The sequence below is a fragment of the Lithobates pipiens genome, unplaced genomic scaffold, assembly GCF_037356315.1.
Source record: "Lithobates pipiens isolate NorthernLeopardFrog02 unplaced genomic scaffold, aLitPip1_a1.2 Scaffold_13, whole genome shotgun sequence".
Lineage (NCBI taxonomy): Eukaryota > Metazoa > Chordata > Amphibia > Anura > Ranidae > Lithobates > Lithobates pipiens.
In genome coordinates, this window is record NW_027507718.1 from 96,055,961 (window position 1) to 96,077,616 (window position 21,656).

The 21,656-nt window shown below is 43.8% G+C and overlaps 1 protein-coding gene across 4 annotated transcripts in view; it reads left to right on the forward strand.

The window, feature by feature from the left end:
• TDRD7 (tudor domain containing 7) overlaps nt 1–21,656 on the forward strand; it is a 136,922-nt gene that overhangs the window by 50,124 nt on the left and 65,142 nt on the right. For 2 of the 4 annotated variants that reach the window (XM_077475287.1, XM_077475288.1), the window contains exons 6-7: nt 12,849–12,997; nt 17,662–18,221. In XM_077475287.1, the coding sequence (XP_077331413.1) occupies nt 12,849–12,997; nt 17,662–18,221 (709 nt within the window). Of the gene's footprint in view, nt 1–12,788; nt 12,998–17,661; nt 18,222–21,656 lie in introns of all 4 variants that reach the window. The other 2 variants (XM_077475285.1, XM_077475286.1) reach the window with 1 other exon arrangement.

The window sequence follows — 21,656 nt, forward strand, 5'->3', positions numbered from 1 at the left end:
CCAGAGGATGGGAGAGGCTCTGGAGACTAACATGGGAGGAGGAGACAAGGGAGGTTGAGAGGAGTGGAGAGGGCGGTTTGGGTTATATTTGGAGACAAGATTGGTGATGTAGCTTAGGGAAGAGCTGTGAATGGCTTTGTATGTTGTGGTTAGCATTTTGAATTTAATTTGCTGGGTGATCGGGAGCCAGTGTAGGGATTGGCAGAGAGAGGCGGCAGACACTTTGCGATTGGTAAGGTAGATGAGTCTGGCAGCAGCATTTATGATGGACTGAAGAGGAGATAGCCTAGGGAAAGTTAGGCCTGTGAGAAGGGAGTTGCAATAGTCGGGGCGAGAGCTAACAAGGGAGTTAATGAATAGCTTGTTGGTTAAAAAGGGGTGTATTTTAGAGATGTTACGGAGGTGAAGTCTACAAGCTTTTGACAATGATTGAATTTGGGGCTGAAAGGACAGGTCAGGGTCTAGGATTACACCCATTACCCTGGCATGAGGGGAGGGATTGATGGTTGCATTGATTTTGATGGAAAGGTCATGGAGAGGGGCACGGGTGGGTAGAATATCGACTCAGTTTTAGAGAGATTTAGTTTCAAGGAAGTGGTGTGACTTCCATGGAGTTCAATTTTGGTCTCTGACCAGACTATGTTGTCCCAGTATTTAACAGGCTTGTCTAAATGTTGTGCAGCAAACTTTAAATGAGCTTCAACATGCTTTTTCTTCAGAAAAGGAGTCTTGCGTGGTGAGCGTGCATACAGTTGAGTGCGTTTCTTATTTTTTTCTTTGACACAATTGTACCTGCTAAATCCAGGTCTTTTTGAAGCTGAAGTTATCCTTGGCTCTTTGATAACTCTTCTAATAATTTTCATTCCTCTGTCAGAAATCTTGCGAGGAACACCTGGTTGTGGATGATCTTTCCACTTCCGGATTATAGCCACAACAGTGCTCACTGGAACATTCAGAATTTTAGAAATCCTTCTGTAATCAATGCCATCAGTATGTTATGCAACCAGAAGGTTGTGAAGGTCTTGAGAGAGCTCTTTGCTTTTGCCCATCATGAGATGTTTCTTGTGTGATACATTGGCAATGAGACACCTTTTTTTATAGGATATCAGTTGAGACTGAACAAGCTCATATTAATTTGCACTGACAAGGGGCATGATTGATTTCTTGATTATTCATAGATTTCAGCAGGTGTCTTGGCTTTCCATGCTTTGTTTGCACCTCCCTTTATTCATGTGTTCAATACTTTTTTCCCTGTGCCATTCTATTTTATTACACATAGCTTAATTTCTGAACTTATTGGTTTTGATTTCTTTGTAGGTATGGATTGCATGGGTGGTTACCGACATGTGGTGAAAATTTTGTCAATGGCACCTTTTAGAAATGTATTTACCAAAAAAAAGCTCATTCCCCACTGTTATAAAAAAGGGGACTTGTACAATACTTTTTACCTGTTGTATATATATGTGTGTGTGTGTGTGTGTGTGTGTGTGTGTGTGTGTGTATGTGAGTGTACAGTATATAAAGAGAGATCTTTATCATACATCACGGGACACAGAGTTAGGCTATTATTCTTTACTGGGTTATACTCCATCTCCAGGTGTATGGGTACTGGTAGACCAAAGGTCTTTTAGATAGGAAGGGATTGCCTATATAACTCCTCCCATACAGGAAGTACTTCAGTTTTTTTACTAGTGTCTGCACGTTTGAGCGCTCTCTCCCATGCTGGGACTCCAGATCTGGAGTCCCAGTACGGTTCTTAAATGAATTGAGGGAATCGACTGATCGGATCCATTTAAAACAGGCTTATATGCTTAGATAAATGGTACACAAGCCTTGCAAAGAAGACACAAAGGTTCATCGAGGTTTTGCCTATAATGCCACCTCCAGGCACTGGACCCTGCATAGTGGAATTCTGGACACCACAGATCTAAGGCATTTCTGCAGGGTGCTGTACAGGTCCGATGGAGTAGACCCTAAAACTTTAAAAGGGTACCCAGTCCTTGAAGGTCCCCGAAGACGAAACCCACAGTGGTGGGTGAAGATTGGGTTCTTGGTTTCTAAGTTGCAGTAAGGGAAATCCCCCCCCCCCCCCCCCCTTATTGTTATAGGGTGCCCCATGTGTGTAACAAACTGTCAATCTAGTCAAGGCTGGACACCTGTGTAGCAGTAACCGCAGAGGGTAGTTTTGGGCTGACTGTTGCTGTTTTGAGTAAGGAGTACCTTCCTTGTTGTCTTGACTGCTTTCTTGTGGATGGTCAGCACACAAAAATTTGTTGCGCGCATGGGACCGCGACCCGCGATGCATCCCGGCGCTTGGTGAGACCTATTAAAGGGTCTCTCTTCTGGGGTAAAATACTAAATCCGGGTACTCCCATTTCGTGGCTTGCAATCTTTTCAAAGGAGCAGGGCTAACACTACAGGGGAGGGCACACCTTTTGTCTCCTAAGGAGCCTAGTCAAAGCCCTAGTGTTATATCCCCTGAGAGACCAGAGGCTTCTGGGCAATCTGAGCCTTTGCGCCTGTCTGGTATTGTACCTACAGTCAATGCTCCTGCTTCACCCTTTATCACCAGGGATGAACTGTCCTCAGCCCTAGCCGGGTTAGAGCACAGGATTGCTGGCCTGATTGCCTTCAACCCGCAGGATGGCAAAAAGTGTGACAGATCCTCCTCTCCTGAGCCTCCTAATTTGGAGAAGGAATGAGTTGAAGAAAGGGAAGAGCTAGATGCTAAGGACTTGGGAGCTGGCCTGACAGATGAGTGCTCCATCTGGACCAGAAGATGTCCTGTTGGTATCAACCTCTCAATTGCAGAGGCTTTTGATCCAGACTCTTACCGAGATGGTTTGTTCTGCCTTTAAGTTTCCTCCTGCAAAGGTTTATGAGCCTCCTTGTCCTCTTTGGGGCCCCTGAAGCCTCCTCAGGCTGCCCAGGCTTTCCCCTTGCTCCCACTGTTGGAACAGGCGGTGTATGCTGATTGGGAACATCCTTACAGGATTTTTGTTCCTTGTTTTGCTGTAGATGCCTTTTTAAAGGATTCTATACAGCAAGTCTCTCATCTGGCTCTCCTGTCCTGTACACATGCACAGACTTGTGTGGCTTAAGAACTGGTCAGACGAGCTTCCATGTAAGAAATTATTGGCAGGGTTCCCCTTCCATGGGAATCTTTTGGCGGTGATCTGGAGAAGTACATCCAAAATATTTCCGGAGGAAAGAGTTCTTTACTTCCTGTAAAGAGAAGGACCTGGTGTCCCTTGCTTAAAACTTCAAGGAATTCCTCAGGTATTTCAGCACCAAACCAGTTCCCCTGCCAACAGGCCGATGAAGCCAGGGGCAAGCCGCAGGGCCAGAAAAAATCCTGGGTGCAGAACTCTTCTAAACCTGGCACCAAGTTCTCCTTTTGAGGGGATGCTCCCACTCTATTGGGTGGGGGGAAGGCTGCTCCAATTTGTGGACATTTTGGAGAACAATGGTGCAGGACAAGTGGGTCACCTCAACAGTGTACCACAGTTACAAGCTGGAATTGGAGGTTTCCTCCTCCAGAGGTTTTAAGATCCAATGTTCCTGCGGATCTTTCAAAAACGTCTTGTTTCAAGCACTAGTGCATCAGGGAGTGAGGTTCCTTGTCCGAAAGATGCACAGGATTTTATTCAAACCTGTTCACAGTTCTAAAACCAAATGGGGACATGAGGCCAGTGGCGGAACTACCGCCATAGCAACCCACGCGGTCGCTATGGGGCCCGAAGCCTAGTGGAACTGCTGCCGAATGGGGGCCGCTGCCGAGCGGTCCGGGGCTCGGCAATGCATTGGCAAGCTTCTGTCCTGCCCAGAACACCGGCGTCAGCCCCCTCCCAGCGTCGTGATGTCACTGGGCCGGAGGCTCGATGGGCGGAGCGTCAATGCAGAGCTACTGCAGCCTGCATACACAGTAACCAGGCAGCACCGCCGAGGAGGAACCAGACTCACCCTCACTTGCAAAATTTGCAGACCATTCATTGCAATCAGACAGAGGTACTGTACAAGCTAAAGTAAGCTGATGCAATGATGGGGCCAGACTGCAGTCTAAACATTTTGAACTGTCTGTGAGTTTAACTGATTTTTATAATATGCAGCATGGCGGGGGGGAGGGGGGTGAATGTCCTGCACTGGTCACTGTAATTGTATTAATGTCCTGCACTGGTCACGGTCGAATGATTTTACTGGTTACGGTCACTGATGAATGATTTTACTGGTCACAGATGAATGATTTTACTGGTCACAGATGAATGATTTTACTGGTCACGGTCGAATGATTTTACTGGTCACGGTCGAATGATTTTACTGGTCACGGTCACTGATGAATGATTTTACTGGTCACAGATGAATGATTTTACTGGTCACGGTCGAATGATTTTACTGGTCACGGTCACTGATGAATGATTTTACTGGTTACGGTCACTGATGAATGAATTAACTGGTCACGGTCACTGATGAATGAATTTACTGGTCAAGGTCACTGATGAATGATTTTACTGGTCACGGTCGAATGATTTTACTGGTCACGGTCGAATGATTTTACTGGTCACGGTCACTGATGAATGATTTTACTGGTCACTGTGGAATGATTTTAGTGGTCACAGTCACTGATGAATAAATTTACTGGTCACTGATGAATGATTTTACTGGTCATGGTCACTGATGAATGATTTTACTGGTCACTGTGGAATGATTTTACTGGTCACGGTCACTGATGAATAAATTTACTGGTCACGGGCACTGATGAATTAATGTCCTGCACTGGTCACTGTAATTGTATTAATGTCCTACACTGGTCACAGTAATTGTATTAATGTCCTGCACTGGTCACAGTAATTGTATTAATGTCCTGCACTGGTCACAGTAATTGTATTAATGTCCTGCACTGGTCACTGTAATTGTATTAATGTCCTACACTGGTCACAGTAATTGTATTAATGTCCTGCACTGGTCACAGTAATTGTATTAATGTCCTGCACTGGTCACTGTAATTGTATTAATGTCCTGCACTGGTCACAGTAATTGTATTAATGTCCTGCACAGCACTGGTCACAGTAATCGTATTCATGTCCTGCACTGGTCACGGTCACTGATGAATGATTTTACTGGTCACTGATGAATGATTTTACTGGTCACGGTCACTGATGAATGATTTTACTGGTCACTGATGAATGATTTTACTGGTCACGGTCACTGATGAATGATTTTACTGGTCACGGTCACTGATGAATGAATTTACTGGTCACGGTCACTGATGAATGATTTTACTGGTCACGGTCACTGATGAATGATTTTACTGGTCACGGTCACTGATGAATGAATTTACTGATCACGGTCACTGATGAATGATTTTACTGGTCATGGTCACTGATGAATGATTTTACTGGTCATGGTCACTGATGAATGATTTTACTGGTCACTGATGAATGATTTTACTGGTCACGGTCACTGATGAATAAATTTACTGGTCACGGGCACTGATGAATTAATGTCCTGCACTGGTCACTGTAATTGTATTAAAGCACTAGTAAACCCGCACTTTTTTTTTTTTTTTTAAATCTGCAAAGCAAAAGGCATAATGAGCTAGTATGCACCGCATACTAGCTCATTATGAAATACTTACCTTAGAACGAGGCCCCGACATCTGGCCCGATCCACGCCGAGGGAGCTGACATGCTCCCTCGGCGTTTCTTCCGGGTATCGCGGCTCCGGCGCTGTGAGTGGCCGGAGCTGCGATATCGTCACTCCCGCGCATGCGCGCGGGAGATTTCAGTCCGGCCGCTCGGCTGCTGCCGGATTTTGACGGCGAGAAACCCCTTGTGCGCATGCGCCGCTGCAGTCAGCGGCGCATACCGAGGGGAATATCTCCTAAACCGTACAGGTTTAGGAGATATTTTTTTTACCTACAGGTAAGCCTTATTATAGGCTTTCCTGTAGGTAAAAGTTAAAAATGTGGGTATACAACCACTTTAATGTCCTGCACTGGTCACAGTAATCGTATTCATGTCCTGCACTGGTCACGGTCACTGATGAATGATTTTACTGGTCACGGTCGAATGATTTTACTGGTCACGGTCACTGATGAATGAATTTACTGGTCACGGTCACTGATGAATGATTTTACTGGTCACGGTCACTGATGAATGATTTCACTGGTCATGGTCACTGATGAATGATTTTACTGGTCACGGTCACTGATAAATGATTTTACTGGTCACGGTCGAATGATTTTACTGGTCACGGTCACTGATGAATGATTTTACTGGTCACAGTCACTGATGAATGATTTTACTGGTCATGGTCACTGATGAATGATTTTACTGGTCACGGTCACTGATGAATGATTTTACTGGTCATGGTCACTGATGAATGATTTTACTGGTCACGGTCGAATGATTTTACTGGTCACGGTCACTGATGAATGATTTTACTGGTCACGGTCACTGATGAATGATTTTACTGGTCACGGTCACTGATAAATGATTTTACTGGTCACGGTCGAATGATTTTACTGGTCACGGTCGAATGATTTTACTGGTCACGGTCGAATGATTTTACTGGTCACGGTCACTGATGAATGATTTTACTGGTCACTGTGGAATGATTTTACTGGTCGCAGTCACTGATGAATAAATTTACTGGTCACTGATGAATGATTTTACTGGTCACGGTCACTGATGAATGATTTTACTGGCCACTGTGGAATGATTTTACTGGTCACAGTCACTGATGAATAAATTTACTGGTCACGGGCACTGATGAATTAATGTCCTGCACTGGTCACTGTAATTGTATTAATGTCCTGCACTGGTCACTGACACTGATGAATGATTTTACTGGTCATGGTCGAATGATTTTACTGGTTACGGTCACTGATGAATGAATTTACTGGGGGGGGGGGGCTGTTTGCAGGGGGGCCCCATACAACATTTTGCTATGGGGCCCTGTGATTTCTAGTTACGCCCCTGCATGAGGCCAATCTTGGATCTAAGATCCCGGGGCCAATATCAGTTAATCCAATCCCTCAGGATGCAGTCAATCCATTCGGTAGTAGCCTCGTTCCAGATGGGAAACTTCTTAGCCTCTATCGCTATCAAGAACGCGTATTTACACGTACCTATCCTTCAGCCTCATCAGAGGTTCCTACGATTTGCAGTAGATGGACGTAGTTTCCAGTTTGTGGCACTGCCCTTCAAGCTTACCACAGCACCTTGGGTGTTTTACAAGAATCCTAGCACCTGTACTGGGCCTTTTAGGGGGCCCAGGGGATCTTGGTGCTTGGATAATTGGAGGACCTGCTCATATCACTCACTACAGTGTAGCCTGCACAGTGGGATATTTAGAAAACCTGAGCTGGGTCATAAATACCGAAAAGTCAGCCTTGAAACCTGCTTAAAGTCTCGTATCTAGGTCTGATCCTGGATACAGTCCAGGCAAAGTTTATTTCTGCCACCCGTAAAGATCTGTGGCCCTGAAGGATCAGGTGCGTCAGGTAAGGGGCACCAGGCAACCCTCCATTCGCTCTTCCTTCGAGGCAGTTCTCTACACTCAATTCCAATCCAGGCCGATACAGCAAAACCTCTTGTCGGCTTGGAACAGGAGAGCACAAGCCCTGGATTACCCCATTTCCTTATCTTCCTGGGCACGCTTAAGCCTAAGCTGGTGGTTGTAGGATCGGAACCTGCAAAAGGTAATAGCCTTCCTCCTGTTATCTTGGAGAGTACTGACCACAGGCACTAGTCTCTCAGGCTGAGGAGTGACCTTAGAGTGGCTTGCAGCTCAGGGGAGATGTTGATGGACAGAGCAGAGCCTGTCCATCAACATCCTGGAGTCTGGACCTACGCTCCTGAAAGGTGGAGCTTCAGGACTGCCCCATCAGGGTTCAGTCTGACAATGCCTCAACCAGGGGGGTACCAGGAGCTGTTCAACTCAGGAAGAGGTGAACCACATATTAATCTGGGCAGAGGGACATATGCCGATTCTATCGGTGGTCCATATCCTGGGAGTAAAGAACTGGAAGGCAGATTATCTCAGCCGCCAGCAGATCTGCCCAGGGGGAATGGTCCCTACACCTGAACATGTTTTGGGAAATCTGCCAGCGTTTGTGATGGCCAGAGGTTGATCTTTTGGCATCCAGGTTCAACAAGCTACAGCAGTTTGTATCCCGAACAAGGGATCCTGCAGCAATTGGAACAGATGTTCTGGTAGTTCAATAGAACTAGTTCTCCCTGGTTTATGCTCCCCCGATCCCTCTCCTTCCACATTTGTTGCCTAGGATTCGGAGAAAGGGGGGTTCCAGTCATCCTGGTTGCACCAGCCTGGCCCAGAAGGCCTTGGTTCCCAGAGATTGTGAGATTGGCAATAGATGAGCCATGGACGCTTCCTCGCTGCCCCGATCTAATGTCTCAAGGTCCTATATGCCACCCCAATTTACAGTCTCTAAATGTGATGGCATGGCTATTGAAGCCAGGGTGTTAAATGATTGTGGCATTTTGGGACCGGTGCTGTCTACCCTAGTGAATGCCAGAATAATGGTCACTACAAAGATCTATTATAGGATCTGGAAAGCCTATATTGCTTGATGTGAAGCCAGAAAATGGCATCTTCGGAAATGCGTGTTTGGGAGAATTCTCTTTTCTACAGTTTGCTGTGGAAATCAGATTGGCTTTGAGTACCATCGGGAGTCAGATTTTGGCCTTGTCTATATTATTCTAAGGGCCCATAGCCTCCCTTTCACTAATCTGAACCTTTATTTGCAGGGGGTAACTCGTTTGCTTCCCCCCATTAGGTCAGCTGTGTGTCCTTGGGAATTAAACCTGGTACTGTCTGTGTTGCAGAAACAACCGTTTGAGCCTATCAAGCAAACTTCATTAGTCTTGCGGTCATGCAAGCTAGACTTCCTGTTGGCCATCACCTCAGCTAGAAGGGTGTCTGAGTTGGTGGCCCTTTCATGCAGGGAACCATACTTCCATCCTTCATGCCTAAGGTGGTGTCGGCCTTTCATTTGAATGGGGACATTGTTTTGCCTTTTTTTTTTTTTTTCTCAGACCTCATTCGGTGGAAGAGAAACGACTGTACTCCTTGGGTATAGTGCGAGCAGTCAGTTTATTTGTCTAGATCTGTTGAGATCCGAGGCTCAGACTTTTTTTAATTTTACCAAAAGGACCCAAGAAGGGGCAGGCATCTTCCAAGGCTTCCATTGCCCATTGGTTTTGTCAATTGGTCATTCAGGCCTACTGTCTGAAACTTAAGGCTTCTCCTTTCACGATGAGAGCTCATTCTTAGGGGGGTGTAGGAACCTGAGCTTTTTGCCATCTGGTCTGGCCATCTGTGGCTGTTCGAGCAGTAGTGGATTCGGCTTTTCGGCCGCAGTCTATTGCAGGCTGCTGTATAGGTCTGATGGCTATTGTGTTTGGCTCTATTGTGTTTGGCCCTCCCCTCAAGGCTATTGCTCTGGGGCGTCCCAGTAAGTAAGGAATAATAGCCTCACTCTGTGTCCCGTGATATACTCAAGGGGATTTTACAGGTAAGTATCTAAAAAAAAATCTATAAAGATAGATCTAGATCTGAAACGTATCTGCATAATCGATTATGAAAATGGTTATTAACTTTTTTTTCAGAATCGATTAGTTGGTCAGTTGATTAGTTGGCCTGCATAGAGAATCAATTATTTGTTTACATATCCGGAAATACAGTGCAGCACACACACAGCTCCATACATGTTCATACATGTCAGTAAGTGCCTGAGAACTTATGAATGTGAAAGTGTGAGGAGCAATGCCTTATGGAACTTGTAGCCCTGGGCAGGAGAAGGAAGTGAGACATTCTAAAGGCAGAAGTTTTTTCACCTTGCTATAGGGGCACACTGAAGGCAGGAGCCAGAAGCTCTGGCGGGGGGATCCAGAAAGAGAATCGGGGATGCTCTGTTCAAAACCACTGCACAAAGCATGTATGGAAAATTATTGTTTAAAAGAAAAAAAATCCAACATTTACAATAACTTTAAGGGCGTTGTGCAGGGAACATTGTCATCTGAACCCAGAGAAAGTGGAGGCCAATAGACTGAAGGTAATAGAAGGCATTACAATTAAATATAAAGTAAGTTTACCAACAAGTTTAAGCAAGCGCTGCCTGAAATTTATATATAGTTGTCAATCCTTATGGATAGTATAGACAGCAACTGCTTGCATCACCATTTATTATTGCTTGGTTGTCTACCTAGGCATATGTCTTTTATATTTTTCAAAAGTTCACCAGTATTGTGCATTATATTTAAAATGATTATTTCCATGCAAAAAAGTCTCAGCCTTTAGTTCTACTTTTTTAATATATATATCAATTATTATTTTCATGGTTTCACAGTATAAATTAACCCCTTATAGTGATTATCTGCTGGTTTTTCTACCCTAAGGCTGGGTTCACACACCTCAGGGGCAACTGCAGTCCGCACTTGAACAGGTTCCTGTGTGTCTTTAGCTCCATTTTTAGGTCCAAATTTAGACAAAATTTCAGACCTGATTGGTACCTGAAACAAAGAACAGGGATGCACCAGACTCCCTGCTGTGAGGTGGTACAAATATCACACTGCTGCTACTAAATCTTATACTGGTCATACACGTATCATTTTTGGGCCGAGAATATTTGTACGAATAATCAAATGAAAATTCTTTGTACATTCGATGAATGGACAAATGTCGCTTGAACATTTCACTTCAATTTTAGAATGAGTGTAATTTTGGAACAAAAAACGGACCAAGCTTTTATCAAGCTACCTGCCTATGAAATGGGAGTCTGTTATGCATAATATTATATTGCAGAACTGTCTGAAAATGTGCAAAACATCATTTTAGGTGTTTTATTTTAATTTTTTCCTTTAACCACTTCAATACAGGGCACTTTCGCCCCCTTCCTTCCCAGCCCAATTTTCAGCTTTCAGCGCTCTAGCGCTTTCAGTGACAATTGCGCGGTCATGCTACACTGTACCCAAATGAAATTTTTATCATTTTGTTCGCACAAATAGAGCTTTATTTTGGTGGTATTTATTCACGACTCCGTTTTTTATTTTTTGCGATATAAGCGCAAAAAAGCGGAAATTTGGAAAAAAAAAACAATATTTTCTTTTTTCTACTTCAATAAAAATCCAATAAAATCAAATTTTGTCATAAATTTAAGCCAAAATGTATTCTGCTACATGTTTTTGGTAAAAAAAATCCGTTAAGTGTATAATAATTGGTTTGTGTGATCACGGACATATGTACGCAAATGATCATGTACATATGTGTGCAGGTGATCACGTACATATGTGTGCAGATAATCATTGGGACATGTGATTTTAGTGGGACATATGTGGGGGACATGTTTTTATTATTAGGGACATGTGTTTTTATTATTTGGGGACATGTATGTTTTGGGGACATGTGTGGGGACATTGTGTTTATACTGTGTGATGTGTTTACTGTGTGGTGTGTTTACTGTGTACACTAGACTGGTGATCAGTGAGTAAAAATCTGTAAAAAGCAGCTCATACTCACTGATCAGCAGCCGGCTGCAGCGATCTGCTCTCCTCTCCACAGCGATGACTTCTGTGTGAGGAGAGGAGGAGCCGATTGCCTAGCAACCGGCTGTTTGTTTACATCACATGACGGCCGTGATTGGACACGGCCGTCATGTGATCAGGAGGGCCAATCACAGAGCCCTCCTGCCGATCTGAGATGCGCCGTGTCCGGGTGACACGGGCGCATCGGGATCGCGCCGCTGCGCGGGCGCGCGCGCGATCCCGCTACTCCTGAATGACGTTCCTGAACGTCATATCAGGAGTAGGCGGCTCCCACCCGGCCGTATATGTGCATTGGCCGGGTGGGAAGTGGTTAATGTAGATCTGTGTCTGATATGTACTATATATATATATATATATATATATATATATATATATATATATATATATATATATATATATATATATATATATATATATATATATATATATATATATATTCTTTTTTTACACTCTTGTTAGTGGATTAGATTTTTTTTTTCTTCCTAACCATATAGCTGTTTGCTTATATTTACCACTGCAATTGGATATCAAGAATAGATTTATCTTAACTTTTTTTAACTTTACATAACCCGGTTATGCACCAAATATTTTTTTTTTTTAATTTTTTCTCACCTCTTTAGACACCACACTCTGGATGAAGGGCAACGGGGCACAGCGGCTTTGTCACTGTAGGGGGATGGGAGTCTTTAGAAGTACTTGCAGATTTAAATAAAGTAACAAATCAAGCTGAACTCTAGCTCACTCTATAATCGGATACAGTTTATTTCTTTAGAGCAAAGACACTTCGAAAAAGAAAAAAGGGTGCTGCACACCCCGAATAATAGAAAAAAGGTTATTGTCCCCCAAGGTGGGATTTTCTAGGCAGCAACAAATTAGGAAATTATGAGAATATTTAAAAATAGAAAAAACTTTAATAAGACACTTTTGGGATAAAGGTTTTACCGCCCATCTGCCCCTCTCCTCTATCATCGGCAGCTGCGGGCAGACATAGTCTGCGGTACCTCCTTGTGGGCTTCTGCTCTGTGTAATCACAAAGGGAGCGAACAGCCGATTCACATATATATATGTCTGTAAAACTGCTATGGGGCAGACCTGAACTGCTTAGATTGTTCAGATTTAGTATGAGTAGGCTAGAAATAGTTGAAATACCATGTAGGAATGAATATGGTTTTACATTTTGACTCTAGATGCCTTAAGTACATTTTGTATGCTTTGTTTTAGCTAATGAGATGCAATCTGGCAAACCTGCGCTGCTTGGTAATTTTCATCCTAATCTCCCAGTGATTCAGAGTAACCTGCGTGATTTGTTCAGCAAGCACAGTAATGGAATTTCACTGTCCAGGTTGCCTCAGATGTATAAGGAGGCCTTCAAACATGATTTGAGTGATGAAGTGCTGAAACAGATTGCTAATTGGACGCATATTTGCACGGTATGGATCAGTAGTTGTGCAGTTTATTTTATTTTTTCCCCTGCTTTGTATTTTGCTTTCATAGCAGCAAATGTTTGTATTTTTTATTTATTTTATTTTTTTAACTTTTATTTTTCCCCCTGTTTTCAATAGTTTCTCATTATATACAGTTTGAAAAGGGCAGGTTTTGGAGGGTAGAATCTTCACACTGCTACTTTGTCACCTTGCACTTACAGCCCTACTGGCCTTTCTGTTGTCGCAAGCTGTACCAGTTTTCATGTTTTATAATTAAAGCATTTTTAAGGCTACATTTACACCAGAGATTTAGGCTGGTGTGAATCGTAATGGCAAGAACCTTCTGATTTCTGAGTGGCTAGGTGGGGCTGCTGGCTGTTGACTATAATAAAAGGTCACCAGCAGCCACTGCACAGCCAGCAATTACCTGCGGTGATCACTGCTGGACACACACAAAATGCATTAATCAGCGCTCACTGTAGCTAATCACTGGCTTTGCAGAGAGCTACCAATAGGTGCCAGTGATCCATTTATAGTGAGCGGGTTCGGTGGGCGCACCTAGTTTCTTAGAGCCACAGCAGGTATCCGAAGATTCTTGCCACTACGAGTCGCCCCAGCCTAAATCGCCGGTGTGAATGTAGCCTGAAGCCAGAAACAAAAATATATTGCAACTTACCAGTACTTAAATGTGGTGGCTTCATTAGATTTTTTATTTTTTTTCAACTCTTCCCCCCCCCCCCCCCAGTATAAGAACAAAGCTTTTTTCGTTATACGGTGCTGTATTACTTTAACTGACAATTGCGCAGTCATGCAACACTATACACAGATGACATTTTATTTTTAAAAAAAATTTGCACAAATAGAGCTTTCTTTTGGTGGTATTTGACCACCACTTTTTACTTTTTGCACTATAAACGAAAAAAGCCCAAAACTTTTGAAATGTATTTATTTTTATTTTTTTTTGCTGTAAAACATATCACATAAAAAAAAAAAGTTCTTAGTAAGTTTAGACCAAAATGTTTTCTGCTACATTTCTTTGGTTAAAAAAAAAATACTGTAAGTGTATATTGTTTTTCATGAAATTCCTAACGATTACGATATATATAATTATATTATATTTAGTAATAGTCGTTTAGTGACTTATAGCGGACATTCTGCCACTAGCTGACATCACCAGTTACACTAATCACTAATACAGTGATCAGTGCTAATAAAATGCCCTGGCACTGTAATGACATGGGGTAGGAAGGGGTTAAAGGATATGTAAAGGTTCGGGGTCCCTCAGCGGCTCTCCTGGCTCTTCCTTGGAGAGCTGCTCTCCCTCAGGGCACTAGTGCGGGCGCGCGCCCGTGTCCTGCTGCTGCGTCCTTTCACACAGACGACCCCAGCTCACGTGTCGTTGGCTTTGATTGACAGCAGCAGGAGCCAATGGCTGTGCTGCTATCAATTTATCCAATCGGGACCCATGACATTAGCTGGAGCTGGTGTGGTCATCCCCATCGCTGGAAAGACTGGGTTTAGGTAAGTAAAAGTGGGGCACTGGGGGGCTGCTGTATCACAGGAGGTTTTTCACCTTAATGCATAGAATCCATTAAGGTGAAAAACCTTGAGGGTTTACAACCCCTCTAACATCTGGGGCAATCATAGGGTTAACACTGTTCTTAGGGAGTGTAATGTAGCTGCACTGTGTACTGCTTTACTAAGGGATGGAGACAAAAACCAGTACATCCCTGCTCTGTTCAGAGATCTGTGTTGTTTACAATGCAAATCTCTCTCCTGTCACTCACTCTGACGCTTTTTCCAACTGTACATGCCAATCACCGGGTCCCGACAGTGGGTAAAAAAATTTGATCCCCTGCAAATTTTTGTAAGTTTGCCCCATTAACAAAGAAATGAAGGGTCTATAACTGTTATCATAGGTGTATTTTCAGTGCTGCGCGCCCCCACCCCCCAAAGCACCTTGTCCCCCATGTTGATGGGGACAATTTCCTCTTCCTGGCGACCCTGGCCGTGGGCTGGCAGGGTCTGCGGATGGGGAGCTTATCAGACTCCGGAAGCCCCCTTTAACAAGGGGGGGCCCCCAGATCCTGGCCCTCCTCCCTATGTGAATGAGTATGGGGTACCTCGTACTGCTACCCATTCACCAAAAAGTGTCAAAAATAAAAACGGTAAACAGGTTTTTGACAAATTTATTAAAGCAACTTCGGCGTCTCTTCTCCTTCTTCTGATTTCTTCTCCCTTGGGCGAGGTCTTCATCCCCCAGTTCTTCTCCCCTCACTGCTGATGACGTCTTCCGCTGCCGGTTCTCCTCTCTCCACTGTCTTCTCCCTCTGTTCTTCCTCCAATGTTTTCTCAACGCTCTTTCCCAGTAATGCTAGGGCCGCCATGTACCAATAATTATAGAGCCAAGGGGCGGGGCCACCCGGCAACTTCATCCGGAGGCGCCACCCCTTGTGACGTCACGTTCCATCATGCCCCGGGTGGTGATGTCACAAGAGGAAGGAGCCTCCGGATGACGTCGCCGGGTGGGCCCCACTCCTTGGCTATATAAGTATTGGCACAGGGTGGCCCTAGCATTTCACCTCGAGAGAACATCGAAGGAAGCACAGTAGAAGATGGCGCAGCGAGAACCAGCAGCAGAGGAAGTCAGTGGGGAGAAGAGAAGAACCAGAGGGAGTACTGATGCCGGAGCTGCTTTAATAAATTACTTTGTAAAAAAAAAAAAACAACTGTGTACTGTGCATTTTTGACTTTTTTTTTTTTTGGTTTTGGTGAATGGGTAGGGATATACTCATTCACATAGGGTGAGGGCCTGAGATCTGGGGGGCTTGCAGATTATGGTAAGTCCCGCCCCCGCAGACTACCGACAACCAACGGCAAGGGTTATCAGGAAGAGGCCCTTGCCCTCCTCCTGGACCATACCATATGCCCTCAACATGATGGGGGGGACATTTGTTCTCCCTCCTCCTCCTCCCCTCCCCCCTTTCCTGACCTGCCATGCTTGGATAAGGGTCTGGTATGGATTTTGGGGGGGGACCCCCCATGCTGGTTTTTCTTTTCGTTTTTGCCATGGGGTTCCTCTTCAAGATCCTCAACACAGAAGTCGCACTGCAAGTCGGATCATGATGATCCAACTTCTGGTGAGACTTTTTATCAAATCAATGGGCTCTCATAGGGAAAAATTTGATCTTGACATGTAAAAAAACAAAACAAAAAAAAACACTTGATGCATCTTAACAGTGTTAAGCTGCATTTAGCAGCATCTAGATGTTTTTACAGCTCAACAGCCTCTGCTCCTGAACGCACAGGCTGTCGTTTTTATCTGCTGCCCCTAAACCGTTATGTCTCCAAACGCCTCTGACAGTTTTTGTGCATGGACACACAGACTAACATGGAAGGGTGTTTAGAAGCGGTTAAAAAAAAAAAAGTCAGCCGTCCATAACAGCAGCTGTAAAAACGTCCTGTGTGCTTGATCCCTTACTGTTGATGTAACTGAAATGTTTCTTCAGCAAAGTAGTTTTATGGTTTCATTCTATTGTAAGACTGAACATCTTTATCGTCCTTTTTATGTGATTGTATACATAAAAATGTGTAATACTGAAAATAATTGTAGTTACATTATTGTAATGCTCAGATAAAGTGGTTGTAACCCTAAAAAAGTTCCTGTTCCCTTATAGCAGGTTAACCACTTAAGGAGCGGAAGGATTTGCCCCCCTTAATGACCATGCCATTTTTTTGCAATACGGCATGGTGTCGCTTTAACGGACAATCGTGCGACGTTATACCCAATCAAAATGTATGTCCTGTTTTTCCCCCACAAACAGAGCTTTCTTTTGGTGGTATTTAATCCTGCGCTATAAACCAAAAAAGAGCGACAATTTAAAAAAAAAAAACACTTTTTTTTTTTTTTACTTTTTGCTATAAGTATCCCAACATCCCGACATTGCGCACAACAGATTGGACACTTTTGACACCAGTGACATTTATACAGTGATCAGAGCTACAAAATAGCCACTGATTACTGTATAAATGTCACTGGGAGGGAAGGGGTTCCCTAGCGAAGTGTTTCTAACTGTGGGGGGGGGGGGGGGGGTGTACTGACTGGAGGAGGAGAAAGATCGCTGCTCCTCTGTCAGAACGGGGATCTGTTTGTTTACATACACAGATCCCCGTTCTCGCTCTCTATGGCGCGATTACGGGTGGCCAGCAGACATCATGGCCATGTGCTTCGGCGCCATGCTGCGGATGCCCCCATCACTCTTAAAGCACACCTATGCCGATTCGCAAAGCCGCGCCAACCTGCCGCAGTATAATGGTTGCGGCTGGTCGGCAGGTGGTTAAACAGCACAGTGCTTGTGCTGTCTATCTTGTCCCTCTCTAAGCTGTAAAAAAAACAAAAAAAAAAAAACATAGATGATCCTGCCTGTTCCTGTATGTGCTAACCACGGTAATCAAGGCGGCTGAGCCATGATTACCGTAGCCAGTTTACATCTGCTCTTCTTTCTATCTTTTAGAGGCATATATTTCAACACTTACATTGTGAGTTATTGCTGGATAAAGGAGAGGGGCTGGCAGTGAAAGGGTTTTTAAGGTTACAAGCACTTTAAATATGAATATCTTTGCTCTGTATATAGCCCACTGTCATAATGATATTCTGCATGTATATTCAGGTGCAGAGACCTATAAACAACAAGAATGAGATCGTTCTATTCTCCAGTTCGAAAAAGCAACAGAACACTCAGAAGATTACCCAACAACACACTAATGTTCAGGTTAAACCAAATGTGTCTCCTGGTGTTTCAAAGCAGGCTTCACCAGAAAAACTCGGTGCTAACACAATGCCAAGTGCTGAACTTAAGCAAAAAGTTTCTGAACTCTTGTCAAACTACACCAATGGTCTCTGGTTACATGCACTGCCCAAAGTTTTTGAGGACACATTCAAAATAACGCTTCCTTTGAATGCTTTTAAGGTGAAAGAACTGTCTGACATTTGCACTATCCAGGTCATTTCTGAAAATCCTTACAAGGCAATTCTTTATGCAAAGTCCTCTGAAAGTGTGGGGCAAAATCTGAACAGTGAAAAGCAGGAGGAAGATCTATCCTACAAAGCACATTCAGGAAAGGAGGATCCAGATTCTCACCTAATTACTCCACCATTGACTATTCCATCAGAAGCTTCCCCCTCTGTTCTTGTGGTGGAATTAAACAACACAGAAGAAGTTGTCATCAGGTAATTATGTTCAGCTGTATGTTTCTAAAGAGTGATTAGCAATGCTGAGAGGAAAAAAAACATATGAGATGTTTAGGTAATTGATGTAGAATGTTGACAGGTGATCTGGGTTGTAAGCTTATATGGACAGTGTTTATTTGCAGCTTGCTTTAGCATATTGCTGTATGTATGGCTGTTTAAAAAAAAAAAAAAAAAAAAATATTGTAAACACTGTTATCAAAATACACTGGGCACCTTTATTAATCCTTAAGGGTTATGCGCCACTTACAGGTGCTTGGATGCTAGCAAAAAGACAGGAAATCCTCTCCCTGATAACCCCTCCCATACAGGAAGTACTTTTTTTTTTTTTTTTTTGGCCAGTGTCTGAAGGTAATGGACACTGCTGTGGAACACTCTGCACAATGTTACTAGATTCTCAAGGTTTCCAGCAAGGTTTTCGAATCTTTGTTCTATCCAGATCCATTCCTACATCTGTCATTGCGCAGAAGAATATCTGAACCTCGCATCAGTAGTAGAGAGCAAGATGCAGGGATTGCCCGTAATAATGTCAGTTGGTGGTGAACTCTGTATACATGAAATCCAGCAGGGTGCTATACAGGTCCAGGGCAGAGGACCCCCAGCAAGAGGGATCAAGTCCCCGAAGGTCATATGAGACATTGCCAGCTCTAGGTCACGTGGCAGAAATATCATGGAATAAGTGCCTGGGAAGCCTTTTGGTGCATATAGATGACTGTCAGCCTTTTAAGACCAGGCTTAAAGCAGTACATGTTCTGTGGCTAGTATTAAGGTGATTCCGTGTATTAGACCATTTCAACTGTCAGCATTGGATGACTAAACAAGCATTTTTGGTATGTGGATCCACCACGGCCCACATGAGATACTCTGTTGCCCCTGTTCTGACACCATCATAGGACATCTAGTGGGAAACCATTTATTTGAAGTTCAAACTGTATAATTTCTGTGTCCATTATGGGTGACACAGTGAACCTGGATGTTACCCACTGATTTGTATGACTGTGCTCGGGTTAATGCAATTACAGGGTATTTTCCCAGGATCTCACCTTTTTAGCATTAATCATTACATGTTAATACAGCTTGCCTTTTAACTCATTGATGTATCTGAAGTTGACAACCTCAGTCAGAATTTGTTTGCCTTTTCTGAGAGTGTCAAAAGGGTCCTGCAGCCTCATAGGACAATCGGGAGGGGGAATACAAAATACTACAAGCTTTAATCAGATACTCAGTCGCAAGACTCTTCTATACTGCTAATGAGAAAAAGTATTTAGCAGTTTATTTACTATAATACAGTAATGGCCAAAAATGTTGGCACCGCTACATTACTGTCAGCTAATGCACCACTTCTCCCAGAAAATTGTTTAGGCATGCTCATGTTTATCTCTTTCATTCTTGTGCTGGTTTGACACAAAGTGGAGAAGGGCGCATGCGGGGCAGCTCCTGACATGGGTGCCTAGTCCAGGAGCTCCATCCCACTCCAGCCGACCGAGGCCCTCCAGCTCCACAAGCACCCACGATCCCCGCCTGGATCAACCCCCCATGGCAAACTGATACCATGAGGACCCCTCTAATGTCCACGGGGTTTTTTGGAGCTGAACAGTCCTGCCTCCTTTGCAGATGGCAAAACCAAGGGAGTGGGCATTCTCCTCTCCCATAAGGACAAATTCTCCCTCAAAACAGAACTAAAAGACCCGGAGGATAGGTATATCCTGGTCGTTGTGAAACATAATGGTCAGCTTTACTCTCTCATTTCCTATTATGTCCCCAACAAGGGACAACTATCCTTTTTCCAAACCATGCTAAAAATCCTGACCACCGTGTTGGAGGGTACATTCGTTTTTGGGGGAGATTCCAACACATCATTTGACCAGGGCTTAGACAAATCATGTCCCCTTTGGGGTGGCGATTTTGCTCCTCCACTCCCCTAGACCCAACACCCTCATGTGGATCAGTTGTTAAGCACCATATCGCTCCAAAAATGGACTGGATAAAAATGGAACCTTCTCAAAATTGTAAGAAATAATTGTATTCCAAGTTTATGATGCTCCTGTAGTTTGTAATTAAACTCACCTGTATGAATTAACAGGTGCTGGTAATATAGAAATCACATCCACAGTTAAAATGGTGAAAAATTTACTCAAAGAAGGGGAAGGCGCACTGACCTAGTGCATTACCATAAAACAGCTTTATTTAAAATTGAATCAAATAGCAAAATGGCTACTCACAAACGAGTATTGATCACAGGCAAAATCAATACAAATAAATCCATCGCACCAAACGTTTGGCGACTCCAGACCAGATGTCTGAGGAATTTGGTGAATACCTCTACGGAAATGGCTAACGCGTTTCGGGAGTGACCCCCTTTCTTCAGAGCCAAAAAGGGCTCTGAACAAAGGGGGTCACTCCCGAAACGTGTTAGCCTGTGATCAATACTCGTTTGTGAGTAGCCATTTTGCTATTTGATTCAATTTTAAATAAAGCTGTTTTATGGTAATGCACTAGGTCAGTGCACCTTCCCCTTCTTTGTATTTTCTCTTTTTAGTATTTTGAACACCCAATGGTCTAAAGGAGGGCTGCAAGACTCAGTGACTACACCATTCCAAACTGTATATATCACATTTTAAAGACCAAGAAACCAAAGCGCAGGAGAATTTGCTGTTTTTGAAAAATTTACTCAAGCATTCTGTTTGCTACTGTGTGCCACACGGAACATGAAGAGCAAGAGCGGCAAAGAATTGTCTGAGGATTGGAGAACAAAAATTGTGGAAAAGCCTGGACATTTTCAAGGTTACAAGGCCAACTCCAGACACCTTAATGTTCCTGTGTCCACTGTGCCAAACATTGTCAAGAAGTTTACAGCCCATGGCACTGTAGCTAATCTCTCTGGATGTGGAAAAAATAGAAAATTGATCAACGATTACAACGGATGGTTCAAATGGTGGATAAAGCACCTCGATCAACTTTTTTGTTTTTTATATTTATACTTGCCTAGGTGGATGCAGCATGGGCCTGATGCTGCATCTGTCCCCCAACGCCTCTGCGCCTCTGTTTAATTGCTTGGAGAACAGAGAGATTGAACACCACAGATCGCTCGGTTCTGACAGCTCCCTCGAGTAGAGAGCTGCTGACTGTTGGTCACATCTTTTTCTTCTGCCCCCTCCTCGCTCATTGGAGCGCTGGGCTGTGGAGGGGCTGGGGGTGGCTGGCTCAGTGTCTCAGCGGCTCACTAAGAGGCTGAGCCAGGTGTCATTCCAGGCACCTGGTGGATCCAGTTTTTTTTTTTTTTTTTTTTGTCCCTATGATGCAGTGCCTGGACTGACTTCTGTGATGTCAGCGGAGAGCAGACTTCAGCCTGCTCTCTGCTGAAAACTGGTCACATGAGTGCAAAATGAATTGCACTCCTGTGATCCATAGAAGTAC